This window comes from Myxine glutinosa, chromosome 9 (genome assembly GCF_964187855.1).
Source record: "Myxine glutinosa chromosome 9, kmMyxGlut1.1, whole genome shotgun sequence".
In the NCBI taxonomy this organism is placed as follows: domain Eukaryota; kingdom Metazoa; phylum Chordata; class Myxini; order Myxiniformes; family Myxinidae; genus Myxine; species Myxine glutinosa.
In genome coordinates this window covers 108,041,422-108,061,137 of record NC_136269.1, presented here as the reverse complement: position 1 = coordinate 108,061,137, position 19,716 = coordinate 108,041,422, and the positions used below count along the sequence as shown (strand labels likewise).

Here is a 19,716-nt window from a genome sequence, read left to right as displayed (position 1 = left end):
CCTTCCCACGCCTCCTCCCCCCGAGCCCTCTCCCTCCCACACATCTCCCTGCTCTCAAATGTTGTGTGCTCTCAAGTGTTTGTGTGCTTCCCATTCTCTTGTCTTCCGCTCCCTTTTTTTATATATTTTGTTTGTCTGGTTGATCTGTTTGTGAAGTAAATGTCAGCTCTTTCACGAGCCTCGATTCAGTATACAAAAAAAGAAAGAAAAAAAAAAGAACGGGATTGCTGAGTGCTGGAGCGCGTAGCGTACAAAAATCGTCTGTCCTTGGTTGCAACACTCACTACAGAGTTCCAAACTGCCTCTGCAAGCAAGGTCAGCAACAACTGTTCGTCAGGAGCTTCATGAAATGGGTTTCCATGGCCGAACAGCCACACACAAGCCTAAGATCACCATGCGCAATGCCAGGCGTCAGCTGGAGTGGTGTAAAGCTCGCCACCATTGGACTCTGGAGCAGTAGAAAACGCGTTCTCTGGAGTGACAAATCACGCTTCACCATCTGGCAGTCCGGCGGACGAATCTGGGTTTGGCGGATGCCAGGAGAACATTACCTGCCAGAATGCAAAGTGCCAACTGTAAAGTTTGGTGGAGGAGAAATAATGGTCTGGGGCTGTTTTTCATGGTTCGGGCTAGGCCTCTTAGTTCCAGTGAAGGGAAATCTTAACGCTACAGCATACAATGACATTCTAGAGGATTGTGTGCTTCCACCTTTGTGGCAACAGTTTGGGGAAAGGCCGTTTCCTGTTTCTGCATGACAATGCCCCCTTGCACAAAGCGAGGTCCATACAGAAATGGTTTGTCGAGATCGGTATGAAAGAACTTGACTGGCCTGCACAGAGCCCTAACCTCAACCCCATCAAACACCTTTGGGATGAATTGGAATGCCAACTGTGAGCCAGGCCTAATTACCCAGCATATTATTAGGCCCGACCTCACTAATGCTCGTGGCTGAATGGAAGCAAATACCCACAGCAATGTTCTAACATCTAGTGGAAAGCCTTCCCAGAAGAGTGGAGGCTGCAAAGCTGCAAAGAGTAGCAGCAAAGGGGGGGACCAACTCCATATTAATGCCCATGATTTTGGAATGAGATGTTCGATGTTCGGGTGTCCTCATACTTTTGGTCATGTAGTGTACCATTTTTAAAGTCTTTGGTATGCCCAATCCCCAGAGTCGGAGAGGACGCTCTAACCATTACACCACCGAGTCTGCTGAACTGACAGCATTCCACTGACAATTAGATGATAAATGCTTACAATTACAATACAGTACTCTGATGCCGGCAATAAGAGGGAAGAGTATTTTTTCATGGTAAAATGGAGCTGTGGATTTGGCATGGGACACATTTTCCTTTGAATCAATTTCAGAGATCTTATTAGACAAAAAAGCATTTAAATGTGGAGGAATTAAAAAAGCACCATTGGGGGCACCTCGTCGTGTCTGCCCCAGATTGTGTGCTCACGAGCCATTCCCCGGTCTCCTGCAGCCAGCCCGGTTGCTGCGGCTCCAGGAAACTCCTGCTCAGGGAAGGAGTGTGAGCGTGGGACGTGAGCAAGGTTCTTCTGCTGTCGCAAGGACACACGCACAGCCATCTGTTGAGGGTGAGAGCCCATTCAATGCCATGATCACAAATGCATTTCTGTAGATCAACAATAATTTTAAGATTTTCAAATTGCCTGTTAGGTACTTTCAATATAAACGATTTTATTTCTAGATTTGTATATTCTAAAGAACAAACATGCCTTGATATGTGCAATAACAGTGTGTGACAAAAGCAAAAAAAACACCCTAAACACACACACATGCACACACACACGTAGGTAGATACTTTGAGACCTGGCAGGGCTCCGTTCCACCTTCTGAAACCCGTATCGGGCGATAACAAACAACAAAAAAATGCACACTTAAAAAAATTAGGTGCATTTCATTTTGTGATGGAGTTACCTGCATTTCAACACCACCTCGCTGAAAGACTGATGCCTGAGCTTGTGCTTGTGCTTGACCTCCATTACTGGGGAATGATGCATCAGAGGCCGAGGTTCGAAGAGGGTCAACAGCACCGGTGATGGTCTTTTTACCCATTCTGGATCTGTCTTCCACCTGAAGACCAACATTGATTGATAAAAGTTTATGGAGGAGCAAAGAGAAAAGATTGGAAGAAGGGGGGGAGATCTTCACACAAGTAAAAATAAATCAGATACAGTAGTTGCAATGAAAGGGGATAAAGCGATGAAGGACCAAATCAATGAACAAGAAATGACAAGTGATCGCAACAAGAGTTCACATATTAGGAGCGAGAGTTGAAAAAGGTGTATGAAAATGGAGAACATGTATGTTATAGTACAGAAGTACAGATGTCCAGATGTTTGTGATGGCAGAGGTGCTGTTGAATTGTGATGCAGGTGACAGACAGATCAATAGAAGATACTGTACTGAAAAAGTGCAAGAACATGGTCTGAGCTAGTTAGGATGTGGTCTTAATCTGGCAACAGTCGTTGAGGAAAACAAAAGGAAAGTATAGTCAGCAAATGTGAAAAGCAGAATAAAGCAGGAGGTAACTAGAATGGCAATCGGTACAGCGCATACCTCCGCCAGGCTGGAAATTTTACGTTTTGTACCCCACTGATTGGCCGTATGTGGATCCGGACCTGAACCAAAATCTAATCGTCTTGTTCTTGTCACCTAACCAACTAATCAACCTAGTTTAGTCATACCTCGTCCATAACTTTTTAAAATATCATGCTATACAGTACATCATTTTTGGTCCTATCTCTCAAAGTCACTTAAAAATTCTCGTATTCGGATCCGGATTCAGATATTCACCAAAATCGAATTGATACGTCCTTGTCACACAACAAGCCTGTTCACCAAGTTTCATCCGAATTGGTCCACAACTCTGAGATATCGTGATTTTTATATCGTTTTTGTCCATCAAGTTTCGTCCGAATCCGTCCACAACTTTTTGAGATATCGTGCTATATTTCGTTTTTGTCCACCAAGTTTCGTCCGAATCCGTCCACAACTTTTTGAGATATCGTGCTATATATCGTTTTTGGCAATATATCTCAATTGTGAATAATCACTTAAAAATTTTAGTGCCGTATCCGGATCTGGATCTTCACCAAAATCTAATCATTTTTTCCTTGTCCCACATCCAACCTCTCAACTACATTTCGTCCAAATCTGCCCACAACTTTTTGAGATATCTAGTTCACAAACAAACAGACAGACAGGGGTGAAAACATAACCTCCATCCACCTTTGGTAGCAGAGGTAATCAGCCATGACAGAAGCACCAAGTGAAATGATGTGATTATTTGGTGAGGAAATGGTGAACTTAAACTCAGATTCCTTTATAGAAACGAGAATAACAAAATCCACGACTTTTTATTCTGCACATGCTTAGTCTCCCTATTGGCACTGCCTTCAATTAAGAGTTATAGGGATGTACGATAGTGTATTTCTAGGTTTACCTGCTTAGCCCAGGCTGGCTTGTCTCCAGCCACCCTACCCTCGGGCAGGTGGTAAAGTGCAGTAGCTTTCTCCGATGTGCTGCCCTGTGCATCGGTGTTTTGCTGCTGCTGCTGATTTTGAAGGGATGCAAGGAACCTCTGGTCTTCTTTCAACTGCAGCTGCAGCCTATCATTGTGCCTCTGTTCTTCCTGCTTCCGTTTGCATTCCTGGGTAAAACACTAGCATACAATTACATAACTGCAAAATGTAAAAGGCAACATGCAAATTGTTTGCTTTCCGTTTATAAAGACGTGAAGTGTGACCGTCTCAAAAAAGCATACTGCAATCACTCGTGTATAACCCGCAGAGCACTTTTCAGATAAAATTCTCAGGACAATACCAGATTAAGTGTATCTTACTATAATTCACCAAATGTCCGTCTGTCTGTCTGTCCGTCCGTCCGTTCCCAGGTTCCGCAAAAATGGCTGAATCGATCGCAACAAAATTTTGGGTAAGATCCTGGGATCCCCAGGAGTAAAATAGGCTATATTGTTTTTCCAATTTTTCCAATATTCCAGTTTTTCCCAACATGCTGGAATAATATTTACCGATATGAACAGTGATGTGGCTTTTATTGAAATTCTAAAAATATTGTTTATATTTTGATGATTTGCATGTGATATGATTTAACAGATGTTTATATAAATCGTTTATAATAAAAAAAAACCTTCAACTTCTGATATTTTGCCTTTTCATTTAGGCCTCCCAATTGAAGCCCCGCCCATAGGGTGGGTACCATTGCTAGTATGTATAACACACACATCAAAAATGAACTCCAACTCAGGACTGGTAATTTAGTTAACTCAAAGCAGTGTTTTGCCGATCGATGGAGAAAGCCATTTTAGATGGTGTTAAATTCAACATAAGGGACGGATGACTTCCAACTTGTATGGAACACAATATGATGCACGACTGACATGTCGGATTGTACCTAACAACTCTTCCTGAGGTTTATGTGACCTTGATCAGATTTGCACAGAAAGAGCTCGTTAGCAAATCTCAAGTCTTTAGATCATCATTAGCTTAGGATAATTCTCAAGCAGTGTATTGTGCTGCAATTCACACGTTCATCTTCAAGCTGATTTTCCTGTTCCTGTGGTGTATATTTTTTTTAAAGTTAAGACAAAACGTTTTAAAAGCAAACAAATGCATTATGACCGAACAATTTTAATTATTTGAACAAAATAATTGCAATTCAGAACCGAAAATATACGGTCAATGATGCATAAGATATCCCACAATGCACTACATTATTAAGATGGTGGCACCCAGTAATGAAAGTTCGTCTTGTGTCGGTGTGAGATACCTTGAGAAATAGAACTTTCACTTTAGTTGTCATGGATAATGCGGACCCAAAATTTTGATCAGATATTTCTCGGAAAAAAATTCAGCATATACACGAGTGATTACGGTATGCTCTTCCATGAGCCTCGTTCTTGTAGAAAAAAAAAGTATACTGATCCTGATGTGCTCAGAAATGCTCCGCTAAGCGGGATGATAAAACAAGATTCACTTTCTTTCGTATGCAGCACATGGCTGCAGGTAGCATTATTTGCTGGGGCACAGCTGTGCCGTTGATGCAATGCCCTCTGTAGGTTAGAGCAGGAATATATAATTTGATCAGAGTGCCGGCGATAGCTCATCTACTCTTCACGAAGGACACCACGGAATCTTTAATGTCCACCAACTAACGCTGGCGAATGGGATGCCGAGTTTAACGTCCATCCGAGGGATGGCAAAAGTCGATGAATGGCATTGCCTGCGAAACACCACAATGATGGTTTATAGCTGCGCTGAGATTAAAATCCAGGCTTGACAGCTCAGGGGCGAGTGTGAACGAAATGAATAATGCCACTTTTACGTCAAAGTAATACAAGCAAGAATCACTTATAATGCTTACCGAGACCATGGCCTGCTCCTGCTCCAGCTGTTGTTGCAGGGCCTCAAGCTGTTTCTGCTCTTCATCTAACCGCCGTCTGATGAGGTCCTGTATGGGGAGAAAGTTAAAAGTGAGAAACCGACTTCTATTACGATGCAGGAAGAAGAAAATTGACTTTCATACCAATTTTAGCTTCACAAAAGAAGCCTCCAGCATCACAGATGTCCGTGACACAAACATGACTAGATTATTATTTTACCACTTTTGAGTTACTGTGGTTTTCAAACACTTAACCTCATTAAAAGATAAGGTAGTTTTATCATATTTAAGGCAACAAAAAAAAAGAAAAAGGTTGGTATTTACTCATGGTTAGTCTAATGTCTATCTAATGAGAAGCTTCTCGAAAGATAGATTGCAGATGAGGTAAAAAAAAAAAAAATGTTTTATGAAAGAAAATAATTTATGAGGATTTGAACAAAAACGACAACAAAAAACTGCTAAACGACCTGTTCAGCTCGCCTCCTGTCCTCTTCTTTCCGAACCCTCTCGACTTCCTTGTCGCGGCGTCTTTCTTCTTCACGGCGCCTTTCTAGCTCCGCTTCTCTTCGCCTCTCTTCTTCTCGCCGCCGCTCTATCTCCTCGGCTCGCTTCCTCTCTTGCTCCTCAGCTCGCCGTCGGTCGTCATGCTCTCGTCGACGCTGGTCACGTTCCTGCATTTTAGTATGCTCGTGCACCCTCCGCTGTTGCTGCAAATGTAACAAGAAAAAGAGCAATCAGAGATTGCAAACTCTCGCCAGGATGTATTTTCAGTGGTTTTTTTAAAGGCTTTTGTGTTAAAACAAATATGGCGGCCAAACCACGTGACCGATGACGTCAGCATTATTTTTTTCTAAACTAATTTATTTCTAGATTATGCTCACGAAATTTAATCTTGATCGGATGAAGTTTTATACTTGTCGAATTATGACGTCATAATGGAGGCAGCTATGACATCATCATTAACATATTTTATTCCCCATGGAGAGTTCTTTACAATGAGCCATGTTTCAATTTTTTCTATTCAGCGCTTTCGGAGATATAGAAGTGCAACGTTTTTTGTTTTTCCAAGATGGCGGCCGAACCACGTGGTCTATGACGTCATAATTATCATGAAAACAATTATACAGGTGGAGTTGCACCTATGGTGAAAATTTCCTGTCAATCGGACCAAGGGTTACAGAGAAAATCATATTTATTCTGTGCGGACAAACAGAGACAGACAGACAGACAGACAGACAAACAAACAAACGGACTCAAATGCAATACCCTCTCCTCTGGCGAGGTACTAGAGTAGCTCATGGTGGTTGAGTATGCACTTTATTGTACAGACCTAAACTCTTCAGGAATCCACTAATTGAAGGTCCAGGAACAATATTTGGTTGGTAACACATTTGCCACTGACGGCGAAATAGCTGAAATGGCCATACCCCTTTTTGGGCCACGCCCCCTTTTTTGCCGTGACTGTATCTACAGAACCGTTGGACCTAGGAGGTTGCCCGACCACTCAAAATTTGCGCAATGGCCACATTATGGGGGGTCAGTAATACATTTTCATATCCAAAAGTCAATGGTTTTTAAGATAATTGCCAAAAACCGATTTCAACATGTTACGAACTACAATATTATTCGTAATTGTTCCTGTTCCTGTTCCTATTGTTCAATTACTTGATTCCTGAAGAGTCTAGACTAGAGAAAGACTGCTAGAGAAAGAGGGTACAGCATGCTAGAACTCCTGAAGTATGAATTGACCAGCACATCCCAGTTCCTCACCACTGAATGTAAAGATGGCATCAAATTGAAGAAGCCCGATAAAGCCTCCTTAGCCAGGGAACTTGTCAGTCGCCTTCCACAGGAGACGAGGAATGTAAAGAGTGACGCTCAGATGACAATAGTGGACTTCATGGCACTTGTGCGTAAACTACCGATGAAAAAGATGGGCCTTCACACATTCGGGGAATTGGCTGAGAGTCTTTCCAACAGGATTCTTGCTACAGGCTCCGTGTCCACAAGAATAGACATTATTTTTGATGTTTATCAAAAATCATCAATCAAGCAAATGGAACGGGCACAGCGAAGTTCCTCAGAACAAATCACAATCACCATTGGGTCTGACAATCAGAAACTCCCTGTCGATCTTGATATGTTCTGGAGCTCAATGTTGAACAAAGTTCGGTTGCAGGAGTATGTCTTCAAGTGGATGCTGCAGAATGTCGAGTCGGACAAGGAAATATTCTTTGGAGGAGTATATGGGGGTGAATGCAGGAAACTGTTAGCTGGCACTGAAACACAGATCGCAGAGCTCTCAAGCAACCAAGAAGAAGCCGACGACAGAATCATGTTCCATATTAATGATGGTGTTGTGAAACACGGGGTTCAATCAGTCTTGGTCGACTCGCCTGACACAGATGTCTTTGTCAACCTCATCTTCCACTTCAACACAACCTGGCAACTACAAAAGCTGTACGTGAAGCTTGGTAACCGGAAAACAAAGAAAACTGTACCAGTCCACATGTTGGTTGATCAACTGGACAACGGTTTGGTGTCGTGTCTCCCAGCCATTCATGCTCTCAGCGGTTGCGACAGTACCAGCAAGGTGGGTCCAAAGCTGTCTGGCCTGAAAGCATCCATCGATCTCTCCCTACTGGAAGGGTTTGGTGTAGAAGAACTGTCACCACAGATAACAAGCAATGCTGAAAAGTTCCTTGTGTCTGGATTAAAGAAGACCGACTGTTCCACTTTCGATGAATATCGATGGGAGCAGTACCACAACTCCAAGAAAGAACTGGACTTCAACCAGCTTGTGTGCTGTTCATCAACGCTACGAGAACACATAAAGCGAGCATTTCTTCAGTGTAAGATGTGGTTGCAAGCCCCAACTCCTGCCGTCACCAAACCAGATCCACTCCAGTATGGGTATGAAGCAACGGACGTTGGCATAACACCAGTGATACTGCCAGTATCGTGCAGGCCCGATGACCTGCCTCCTCCATGCAAATGCCCAAGAGCATGTATGAGTACCAAAACGTGCACTTGCAGAGACAGGAACATTAAATGTGTCACGTTTTGTGGCTGTAGTAAAGGCGAAAAGTGTAGAAATCCAAATAAGTAAATTCCAAAATAGGATGATGCAAAAGGTATAAGTGTCATATAATGTTGTGGCCTTGGTGGTATCATACAATTGTAGTTCGTAACATATTGAAATCGGTTTTTGGCAATTATCTTAAAAACCATTGACTTTTGGATATGAAAATGTATTACTGACCCCCCATAATGTGGCCATTGCGCAAATTTTGAGTGGTCGGGCAACCTCCTAGGTCCAACGGTTCTGTAGATACAGTCACGGCAAAAAAGGGGGCGTGGCCCAAAAAGGGGTATGGCCATTTCAGCTATTTCGCCGTCAGTGGCAAATGTGTTACCAACCAAATATTGTTCCTGGACCTTCAATTAGTGGATTCCTGAAGAGTTTAGGTCTGTACAATAAAGTGCATACTCAACCACCATGAGCTACTAGAGTAAGGGTAACAATAGTATCATTACAATATTTCAGGAAGTAATTTGCTCTAATTCAAGCGTGTGTACTCATTAATGTCAACATTATTTTATTCACACACTTCCTCAATCTGTCTGCGATGCTGCCGCTGCACCTCCTGCCGTTTCTGCCGGTCCTGCAGCAAACGTTGCAACTCTCCTTGCCTTCTCGCAGCCATCTCCTGCTGCTCAGTAGAAATATGCTCCTGTCGCCGCCGACCCTCATGTGCTTCGGCCTTCTGCAACCTCTGGAAATCTTTACGAAGCGTTGATTCTCCACTTCCTGCCGTCACCAGCGAGCTGTACACAGACATCAGAAAAATTTCCAACAGGTGTATGACAAAAGCTGCAGGCAGCACAACAGACGTATACATATACGTGATGACAGGTGATGCATGGAATTAACTAGAATGGCACTCGGTAGAGCACATACCTCCACAAGGCTGAACCGTTTACATTTTGTATCCCACTGAACAGCCAGATCTGGATTCGGACCTAATCTAATCCAAAATCGAATCTAACCAGATCACCAACATCTAATCAGCTTGTTCTGTCACCTCCCTAAATCATCCACCTAGTTTTGTCATAGACTGTCCACAACTTTTTGAGATATCCTGCTATATATCGTTTTTGGCCCCATCTCTCAATGGTGAAGAATAACTTTAAAAATTCTCGTATCCGGTTCAGGATATTCACCAAAACCGAATTAATTCTTCCTTGTCACACAACCAACCTGCCCACCAAGTTTCATCCAAATCAATCTGTAACCTTTTGAGATATCCTGCTGTATATCGTTTTTGGCCTTATCTCTCAATGGTGAAGAATCATTTAAACGTTTCTAGCATCTGGATCTGGATCTTCACCAAAATCTAAACAATAATTCGTCCTTGCCACACAATCAACTTGTCTCCAAAATTTCGGCTGTATCCGTCCATAACATTTTGAGATACCCTGCTCACAGATAGACAGACATACAAGCAAAGAGACAGACAGACAAGTGGTGAAAACATAACCTCTGTCCACCTTCGGTGGCAGAGGTAATAAAGTCAAGATAATCTCTTTCATCCAGAATGAGCAAATCTGGGATGTTTGATAGATGCTCTACTTGCTGAGCTACAACATGAAGTTTATGTTTACCTGTGCTCACGACCCTCTGTGGGAGGTTCCTCCTCCTCCTCCTCACTCCCACTGTATTCATATTCAGTTTCATCTGAAGGGAGGGAAGGAGGGGGGAGAGTGATGGGTAGGGGAATAATTGAAATAATTGTATAAAACTTACCAAACTTAGAAAAAACAAAGCATATTAAAAATTAGCAATGTTTTTTTAAAAGCATCGTATGCAAAGTTGTATAAACAACAATATTTTTTATAACTGTATAACCAGCCAATATCACACGTAATTGTGTGTAGAACACATTCCCAAGCTGGTCACATGTATGTGAGCATTCCTGCTCGTTGAAGCAAACTCAACGACATTCCTGCAAACAAGCTTTGCCTCCAAAATGCAATTGATTCAAAGCAAATTCAAAGAAAATGGAGAGAAATCTGAGACGCGTCCGTTTAGACTATGGATCAATACAAAAGTGTACGTCGTAGAATACACTTGAATGTTCATGCTTCAGGAATGTAGCAAAGTTTCGAAATACCACTTCGCAAACACTTATTTTAACCACAAGACCACAAATGCTCTTTCCAGCACACAGCAGGGTGGCACCTGCCACCTGACATGTGAGGGCAATGTATGGCAGTAACATAGCATCAAATCAACACAAACTTGTGAGCACATTAACATAGGAGCCTTGGGCTTGTGGCTAAAATAAATGGCTGCACTTGCTTTGCTTTCAAGAAAACTATGCAATTATAATGGGATACAAGCGTCTTCATAAATTTGACTGGAGAACATACCAATTTGAAAATGCAGATCGCACATCCACGTTGCACGTTCAGCTCTCAGCAGCTGCGAGTTAAGTCTTTCAAAATAAACACTTCATGTGTCTGTCCAACCTTTACCCTTTCTTCCAATCTGTTCACTCACGGCCTTCTTTTCTGCTCCTCCAATGTGCAACGCCAAAGACCCTGATTTTATCCCACGCAATTAGAGATCCACAATACCAGTTCAATACCACCTCGGGCCCTCCCCTGCAAGCCCCACACCCATCACTTCAACCTCAATACAGCCACCTGTCTTTCTCGCCAAACACTTTTCTAATGGTGTACTCCATGCTGCTTTGTTACGACTCCCCAGGCATGGTAACGTCATAATTGGTGATAAGTAGGAATAATTTACAAATCCGTAACAAAGCTGCATGTTGTACATGTACTCCGCCATAAAATTGGAGGTTTAGCTAGCAATAGTGATGTGCTGCTGTTACAGTTAAAGGAGATATAAACGTACAGAAAGTCGCCATAGACATGACAAGAAGGCTTAAGCATGTCACAATTGTCACATATGCACGTCGTCTTACATCAGTTTGTTACCAATCTTACTAAACACGCAATTTGGTGTCTGTCTGAAAATTCTTGACCGCAATTTATTCGGTCGTTACTTATCTAATCTCAACCAAACTTGAGAGGGAGACTAAGGATCACACAATGGAGGTTGTAGTGATTTAACTCCCTTCCCACCCAAGGGGGGTTTTCCCCATAAAGGGGGTTGAGTGTTGAGGTGTATATCCGTTTTAAGATAGCTTTATCATCGCTTTTTTCCAAGGCCGCTTCCAATAACAAAAATAACAAGAAAGCAATCGGAGATTGCAGACCCTCGCCAGGACGTGTTTTAGGGGTTTTTAAGGCTTTTGTGGTAAAACAAATATGGCGGCTGAACCACGTGACCAAAGACGTCATCATTAATTTTTATTTCTCCACCAATTTATCCCTAGGTGATGCTCAAGAAATTTAATCTTGATCTGATTAAATTTGGGACTTGTCGAATTATGACATCATCATTAACATATTTTAATCCCCATGGAATAATGTTCTTTACAATGAGCCATGTCTCAATTTTGTTTTTGCAGCGCTTTCGGAGATATAGAGGTGCAAAGTTTTTCGGTTTTTCCAAAATGGCACCCATACCAAGTGACATATGACATCATGATTATCATTTAAAAATTCTACAGGAGGTGATTCACCTCAGGTGAAAATTTCCTGTAAACTGGAGCAAGGGTTGCAGAGTAAATCATATTGATTCTGTGCGGACAAACAGACAGACGGACTCAAATGCAATACCCTCTCCTCTGGGGAGGGTGGTAACAACGCTGATGATAATAACATAATATTCATGTTATTACAAAACAATATTAATACAAACAAATATCCCGTCTCCCCAAGGGCTTTTTCCTCCTTAAACAAATGCCGTGTTGACGTGTATAAACATCTTATCGTGCCGTTATTGTGGGAGCATCAGCCCCTACCAAAGTAAAAATATTACAAACCACAAACATGTTTGATGCACTTTTGAAACAGTCGCCAATGCAGTTTAACACTGAACTGAAAGTGAGAAACCCCAGGGTATGTTCAGTTACCAAGCAGCTAGCTAGCCAAGCCAGCTGTTCCTTATCAACGGTTTTGAATTGAGTGCTTGTTCGAATGCTTATGCCGGTTGGTGAACACTCTACAAGAAACGTGGTAACTGAAGACACCCACAATGTTCTCGAGGCCCGACTTTAGATCTACTGTAATCTATATATACCCCAGAGAGGAATGACCCTTCCTGCCTATTAATGATTGTACTATTCTTAGAAAGTCAGTTTCACCTGACGGCAAACGCAAAAAAGAACAGTTTTCTATTTTGTAATTAAAGGAACATAACTTCTAAAATTTATAGAAAATGTCTCATGCAAGATTTTCTTTTCCTTGTGGCAAAATCTTTTAAAGAAAATCTAGCTTCCTGCCTCGGCCACTTGGATTACTTCTGCTTTCACAGTCAATCTCAGGTATATTGGAAAGTTGGTATAATATTACATACACATTCTGCCTTTAGTTGTTTACAGACAATCACCAATGCTTATGAGAGTAGAATTGACAAAATAGGAACAAAAGTAAATAATGAATACTTGAAAGTGAGATGAACAACAAAAGTGTTTTTGGACTTCATTTCACTTCACAACGCAACCCAACATCCCTCCTTTTGTCAACTGTGCACCCACCTTTCTCTCCACGCTTTTTCTTGGTGCGGTCAATGTGGTCTTTGAGTTGTATGCGCACCTGGCGTTCATTCGGCTGCTCACGGATAAACGGGTGTCGCAGCAGCTGATCCGTGCTTGGCCGCTGTAGATAGTTCTTAATAAGGCAGCTTTCAACGAATGTTAAAAAACGCTTCGACCTGCGGTTGGTCAGACAGGTAAACACATTTATACCAGATAAGAAATACAAATTGCTAATTATTTATGTGTAGCGTCATGGCTTGTGGAGTTGCAAGAACACAGAACAGATCAGGAGGTAACAGAACAAAAAGAACAGTACAAAGAGAGGGGAGAGGGCATACGTCCGCCAGGCTGAACAGTTTACTTTTTATATCCCACCGATAGGCTGAATCTGCATCTCGACCATTTGTCCTTGTCACACACCAAAATCTAATCGGCTTGTTCTTGTCACCTGCCCAACTCATCCACCAAGGTTTGTCGTAACCCATCCACATTTTGAAATATCATGCTGTATACTGTTTTTGGTCCCATCTCTCCACTGTGAAGAATCACTTAAGAAATTTTTAAAAAATTCGAATATCCGGATCAAAATCCGGATTTTCACCAAAATACAGATCGATTCGTCCTCGTCACACACCCAACCTGTCCACCAGGTTTCATCAGAATCCATCCATAATATTTTAAAGATGTCTTGTGATAGATATATTGTTTTTTGACCTATCCCCATGAGTCATGTCGGAGAAAAGTTGGCCTCATTAAATAATTTATCTTTTAACAAAATGACTCGAACCTGGCACATCAGCCACCAATTGTGCCTGACTCATCTACACTCTTTGCCATAAAAAGGGAACATGTGATTGTTGTCGATGTGATTTATGTATGTGACATCATGACACCCAGATGATGTGCAAACCTATGACTGAGGTAAATGCTGAATAATTACATGTCCATTCCAATGTGCCCTAACCACGTAATGCTACATTGTGGTGAACGTTTTCGTTTTCACATCTCCACCATTGTGGTGAACGTTTTCACATCGGGATGTAATATGGAAATAATAATCTCAATACCAGGTATTTACATCTCCTGCAGCAATCACTGCATTGCATCGTCAGTGCATTGACTGCAGAAGCACTCAAATCGGAGCCTGGGGAATGGAATTCCATGTCCGAATCAGCTCCTGTTCCAGCTCAGAGGGTTTGTGGCTGTCATGTTAAGATTCAAACACAGCGATCAGTGATATCCCAAAGATGCTCAATTTTATTTAAATTTGGTGAGATGGCAGGCCAGGGTGTCATGACATTAACGTTGACATTTACGGAGCAATATCTCCTTCTCTCCGAAAGGAGCAATATCATGCATAAAGATTGTTCCTAGACCATGTTGTTAAAGGATAGGCAACACATGCTGCTGTAAGATCTCATTAATGTATCGATCTGGCGTCAGATTGCTATGGATATGGATCAAGTTAGTGTGAAAGGTTTCTGGAATGCTACCCAATATTATGACACTGCCACGTGCAAATTTTGGAGCTTCCTCGAAACAGACTGGGGCAGGTTGCTCATTGCATATTTTGTGGACCCATGCACAGTAATCATGCCTTTCAAGAAGAAACCTGCACATTACACTTGCCCACGGTTTCCATATCCTTCGAACATGCTGATTTTACCACTGCAAGCATGTTTGGATGTGTCGCGGTGCAAGTCTTGGACATTGAACAGTACAACAAGCACGGATCCCTGCATCACAGAGATGCCTCAAGACGGTGTTGACATTTATCCTACAAGGTCCAGGGAGTATGTTTGCAGTTCTCTGGGTAGTTTGAAACCGATTGTGTAGATGGGTCGGGCGAATGTATCGGTCCTCAGTGGGAGTCATTATCCTGGGACGTCCACTTCTTCGCATATCTCTTGTTAATCCAGTGGCTTGATAAAGTCTTTTGAGGTCATAAACAGTTCCTCTCCTCATATTAAATAGCCGAGCAACATGGCAAATGGAAGACTCGGCTTGAAGGCGTCCAGTTATTTTATTCCTCTTTTTTCAGACAGATGTGGCAATGTAATGGATTGTTAAATAATGTAATCAATACGTATATTTATTTAGTTAAATAATGTATATTTTTTGGATGATCCACACGCTGTTGTGTCTTAAAGACTGTTTCGAATTTGTTCTGAATGCCTCGTGTCACCTCTATAAACGCAAGGGTGCATGAGTTGCACACGCTGAATGATTATTGAACAAGGCAATTACGTAACATGGAAACTGCAATCAAGTGTTCTGCACATCCCTCGTGCCAAAGGCACTTGGAATGAACGCTGGAACAGTCCTAATATTACATTATCAATTCTACATATTTAGTTTTTTCTTATGGCAAAGGGTGTAGATTACTTTCTTTGCAAGGAGAAAGAAAAAATTGACAATACATGGAAGCAACGTTTAACCAATGACAACATTTCGAAATAACGATCAATTATAAATCTTAAAGTGTACATCATTGTTAAACTACAAAAATATGAACTCCATTGCTCGGACTAAAAACACCAGGAAGTGAAAGATATAGACAAGAAGTACAGCAAAAAGCATAATGATCAAGGTTAGGAGTATCAAATGGCCAGCAGAAGAAGAAACAAAGAACCAAGAGACAGGAAGTGCGATTGAAGGAAAACTCACCACTTTTTCGACTTGAGTCTGGGTGGAGGGTTCCTTGGAATGAGAAATAGAGCTCGCATGGGATGCATGTCACATAGAGCTGCAGAAAGCAAAACAAAGATCATAATTTGTTTTAAGTCTTGGTTTGGTCGGTTGTAGCAATATTTTGTATTGATTGAATGAAGTTAAATTAAAATATATATATGCCACTCAAAAAGTCTCACTGGATGATCGTTTCAAATGTATGTTACAAATAAATTAGTCTGCTTTGAAGTTGTCTTTATTATTGCAAATTATATAAAAAGGTTACTTTGGGAAATTCTGAAAAGAAGACAGCAAGATAAACTTACGTGGTGCTCCTTCCGCCATTTCAATGGCTGTGATTCCAAGGGACCAGAGATCACTCTTAATTTCCATAAAAGGTTGGAGAAGAAGAAACGTAAGAAAAAAAAAAAAAAAAAAAATATATATATATATATATATATATATATATATATATACATATATTATGTACAGTACACAATTTACAAACCAAGTATCAACTATGAGTTGAGTCAGTTATGAGTTGATCATGTGACGTTTAGCTTTAACCTGTTAAATAGCTTCAATGGAGATACTGAAACCTCTCACGCCATTTCTAGTTTAATGAGACATCTGGAGACGGGCTGTTTCCGACAGACAGATGAACGCACCGATATATTATTTGCGCCCTCTCACCCGGTAGTCATACGTAGCATCAGGGTTCTCATCGCAGGCAATGACTTCAGGTGCCATCCAGTATGGTGTTCCAATAAAGGTGTTCCGCCGGCCGACGGTACGGTCAAGTTGTGCACTCACTCCAAAATCCACTGCAGTGGTCAAAAAGAAAAATAACATTGCCAGTCACACTAATCATAACACTTTCCTCATATATTGAGCTAAATGCAATTTCATCACCAGAAATTGCTTGTTTATGTGAAAGTTAACCAATATAGATTTATTCCTAATGAGCTTGATAGTCTTGGATAATGTTAAACCCCAAATAAAAATTATGTTAAATATATGAATAAAATGCGTCGGTATCATGATTCGTCGGTAAAATGACCCCGTCTCCTCGCTCACTGCTTTGCATTTCTTCATCAAACTTCATCGACATAATTAACAATCTTTTAAAATTTTGCTCAGGGTCATCAATATTTACTTCAAACTCCTTTTATTCCGATCGTACCAGTCGACAATACGCCATTGTCAAAATGTTCACCATGCCGAATGATGTCACAGCATTCCAGTGAGCGGTGGCATCAAACCCAACCGCACAGGATTGTTGTTGGTATCATCTCCATTTACTATGTTCGTCACGTGACTATTGTTGTTTAATTCAAGTTCCCTCACCTGTCCTATAAAATACCATACCATCTCATCACCTGTCTTTGATGGGTATAACCGATAGTTCATCATAATTAGCAGACCACTCCAAAAAAGGCGCACCATACTAAAAAAAAGGTTATCATTTTACTGCAGGCCATATTTGAATACGGAAAAAGGATTCTTCGGAAAACGTGTTACTTCCGATTGTGGTAATAGTGCTTGCAGTGAATAGATGTCAAATCAGATGTTGAAACAAAGATCTCGGCTCATGGAGGAGCTAAATGGCAGAGGGCTTCAAAGTTGTCGTGTAGGAAGACAACTGACATGTACATGTATGTATGCTAACCTATTCCGTGTATTCATAATACAGTTTTTCTGTAAAATATGTTGCTGGAAAGTGTTAGCATGTTTGTTCTTATGACTACTCTGCTTTCAAAGGAACTGCACTCAGAACGAGTGGTTAACTTGTTGCTATTGATAGGGTTATATCAAGACAATAACTTGAAATCATTTCTGAATTACAAAATTGCTTTTACTGTATTTGAAAAGGCAAAGTTTACACTTTTTCTACTAATATACAAGTACATTTTTAAAATCCTCAGCAAAATAAATTATGAAGATCCAAGAGTTGCTAAGGGAAAAAAGTTAAATAATTATATGATCACTCCAAACTTATTGCCTCAACCTCAAGAAAAAAAGAAGTTTTTCTCTATAATAGCAGCAAGGAAGAAAGTTTTAAACCGGAATAGAATTTGCATTCAATGGTGCAGCGCCACAAAACGGCCCAGCATACATGGTGCATAGTCTGGGTGACAGAATGGCAAATGCCGCTCGACACATACATAATAGGACGTTTCAGAGGGAGACGAAGAGGAGGCAGGGTGCTTTTGGCAAACTTAGATCAGATTTAAATCACCCTGACAATTCGTCAAGTGCTGAAAATGGGACTGAATTGTTGTACATTTAAGGTCGAAACAGGTAAAATGAGAGCAACCAAACATTATGCTTTGTAACTTCACTTTTCAGAAGAACTAGATTGGGAGGACTGACTTTAAAAAAAAGAAGCAAAACAGTAACAAAAATAAATGAATAAAGAACTTAGAGAATAGTACTTGGGGGAAAAAAAAAGAAAGGAAAAAAAGAAAGAAAAGAAATACAGTACTGGTATTCAATGAGAACAGCATTCGGCAGGAGCGCATACCTCCGCCAGGCTGAACAGTTTATGTTTTGTATCCCACTGATAGGCCGGAACTGAGTTCGGACCTAAACCAAAATCTAATAATTTCGTCCTTGTTACATACGCTACCTCTCTGCCAAATTTCGTCCGAATCTGTCCACAACATCCACACAATTTGGCAGAGAGGTAGCGTATGTGACAAGGACGAAATTATTAGATTTTGGTGAAGATCCGGATTCGGATCCGGATCCGGCTGGTAGAATTTTTAACGTGATTCTTAACCATTGGGAGATCGGGCTTAACCATTGGGGGTTCTTCTCACCTAACCAACTCGTCCACCAAGTTTAGTCATAACCCGTCCACAACGTTTTTAAAATATGTTATATACCGTTTTTCGCCCAATCTCTCAATGGTGAAGAATCACTTATAAATTAAATAATTCTCGTATCTGAATCCATATTCAGATATTCACCAAAATTGAATCGATTCTTCCTTGTCACACACACAACCTCTCCACCACGTTTCGTCCAAATATGTCCACAACTTTTTGAGATATCCTGCTTTATATAGTTTTTGGCCCGATCTCCCAATGGTGAAGATTCACTTTAAAAACCTATACTAGCCGGACCTGGATCTTCACCAAAATCTAATAATTTCGTCTATGTCTCATACACTACCTCTCTGCCAAATTTCGTCTGTATCCGTCCACAACTTTTTGAGACATTTTGTTCGCAGACAGACAGACAGACAAACAAATGAAAAATCGGTCAGAGACCGAGGACTTGCCGGAATGTACTTTAAAAATATCTTATGTACTTATTCTTACTTATTCTTATTCTTCCCCTGTGAATGTACTTATTCTTCCCCTGTGAGGTATCACAAGCAGTATTTCAACAATATCAGACAAAAATCATTAAATTTATTGACAGTTCAGCTCGCCAGCGCCATTTTGATATATCTTTGCCGCTAGAGGGCGCTGTGACTAGGCAAACCCCGCAGCGAGTTTCTAATTATAATACGTTATTATTAATTGCTGTTGTAATCAATCAAGGTAAGTATTCAAATCAAGGCACAGTCTATTCCAGGGCATGGCAAATATGTGTGTAAAGTATGGCGACGCTATATGCAACAATGTAGACGTAGTACTGCGCACAAACAGGCAAACCAACCAACCAACATACTTGCCGGAATCTATTCCGGCAAGTAACAAAGACAGACAGGAGTGAAACATAACCTCCATCCACCTTCAGTGGCAGAGGTAAAAATAATATTAAACCTCATTTAATAATTGTTAACTGTTCCTTGCTTGACATTCCACATTCAACAAGCATAGAGCATGGACAAATAACCAGAGGTTGGCAAACATAGCATATAATTAATGGGCCTAAAGGCCTCCTCCTGCATTGAAGTTCCTTGAAAGAAAACTCGTATTATTACTTCCGCCA

General features: G+C 41.1%; 1 protein-coding gene across 2 annotated transcripts in view; it reads right to left on the bottom strand.

Moving 5' to 3' along the window:
* The window catches only part of LOC137418836 (TRAF2 and NCK-interacting protein kinase), a 211,078-nt gene that overhangs the window by 44,557 nt on the left and 146,805 nt on the right, over positions 1 to 19,716 (bottom strand). The window contains exons 7-17 of one of the 2 annotated variants that reach the window (XM_078784643.1): positions 16,465 to 16,595; positions 16,098 to 16,152; positions 15,769 to 15,847; positions 13,102 to 13,277; positions 10,094 to 10,166; positions 9,040 to 9,256; positions 5,896 to 6,135; positions 5,411 to 5,497; positions 3,471 to 3,677; positions 1,943 to 2,098; positions 1,417 to 1,590 (exon numbers count right to left, since the gene is read on the bottom strand). In XM_078784643.1, coding sequence (XP_078640769.1) covers positions 1,417 to 1,590; positions 1,943 to 2,098; positions 3,471 to 3,677; positions 5,411 to 5,497; positions 5,896 to 6,135; positions 9,040 to 9,256; positions 10,094 to 10,166; positions 13,102 to 13,277; positions 15,769 to 15,847; positions 16,098 to 16,152; positions 16,465 to 16,595 — 1,595 coding nt within the window. Of the gene's footprint in view, positions 1 to 1,416; positions 1,591 to 1,942; positions 2,099 to 3,470; positions 3,678 to 5,410; positions 5,498 to 5,895; positions 6,136 to 9,039; positions 9,257 to 10,093; positions 10,167 to 13,101; positions 13,278 to 15,768; positions 15,848 to 16,097; positions 16,153 to 16,464; positions 16,596 to 19,716 lie in introns of those variants that run through there. The other variant, XM_078784644.1, reaches the window with a different exon arrangement.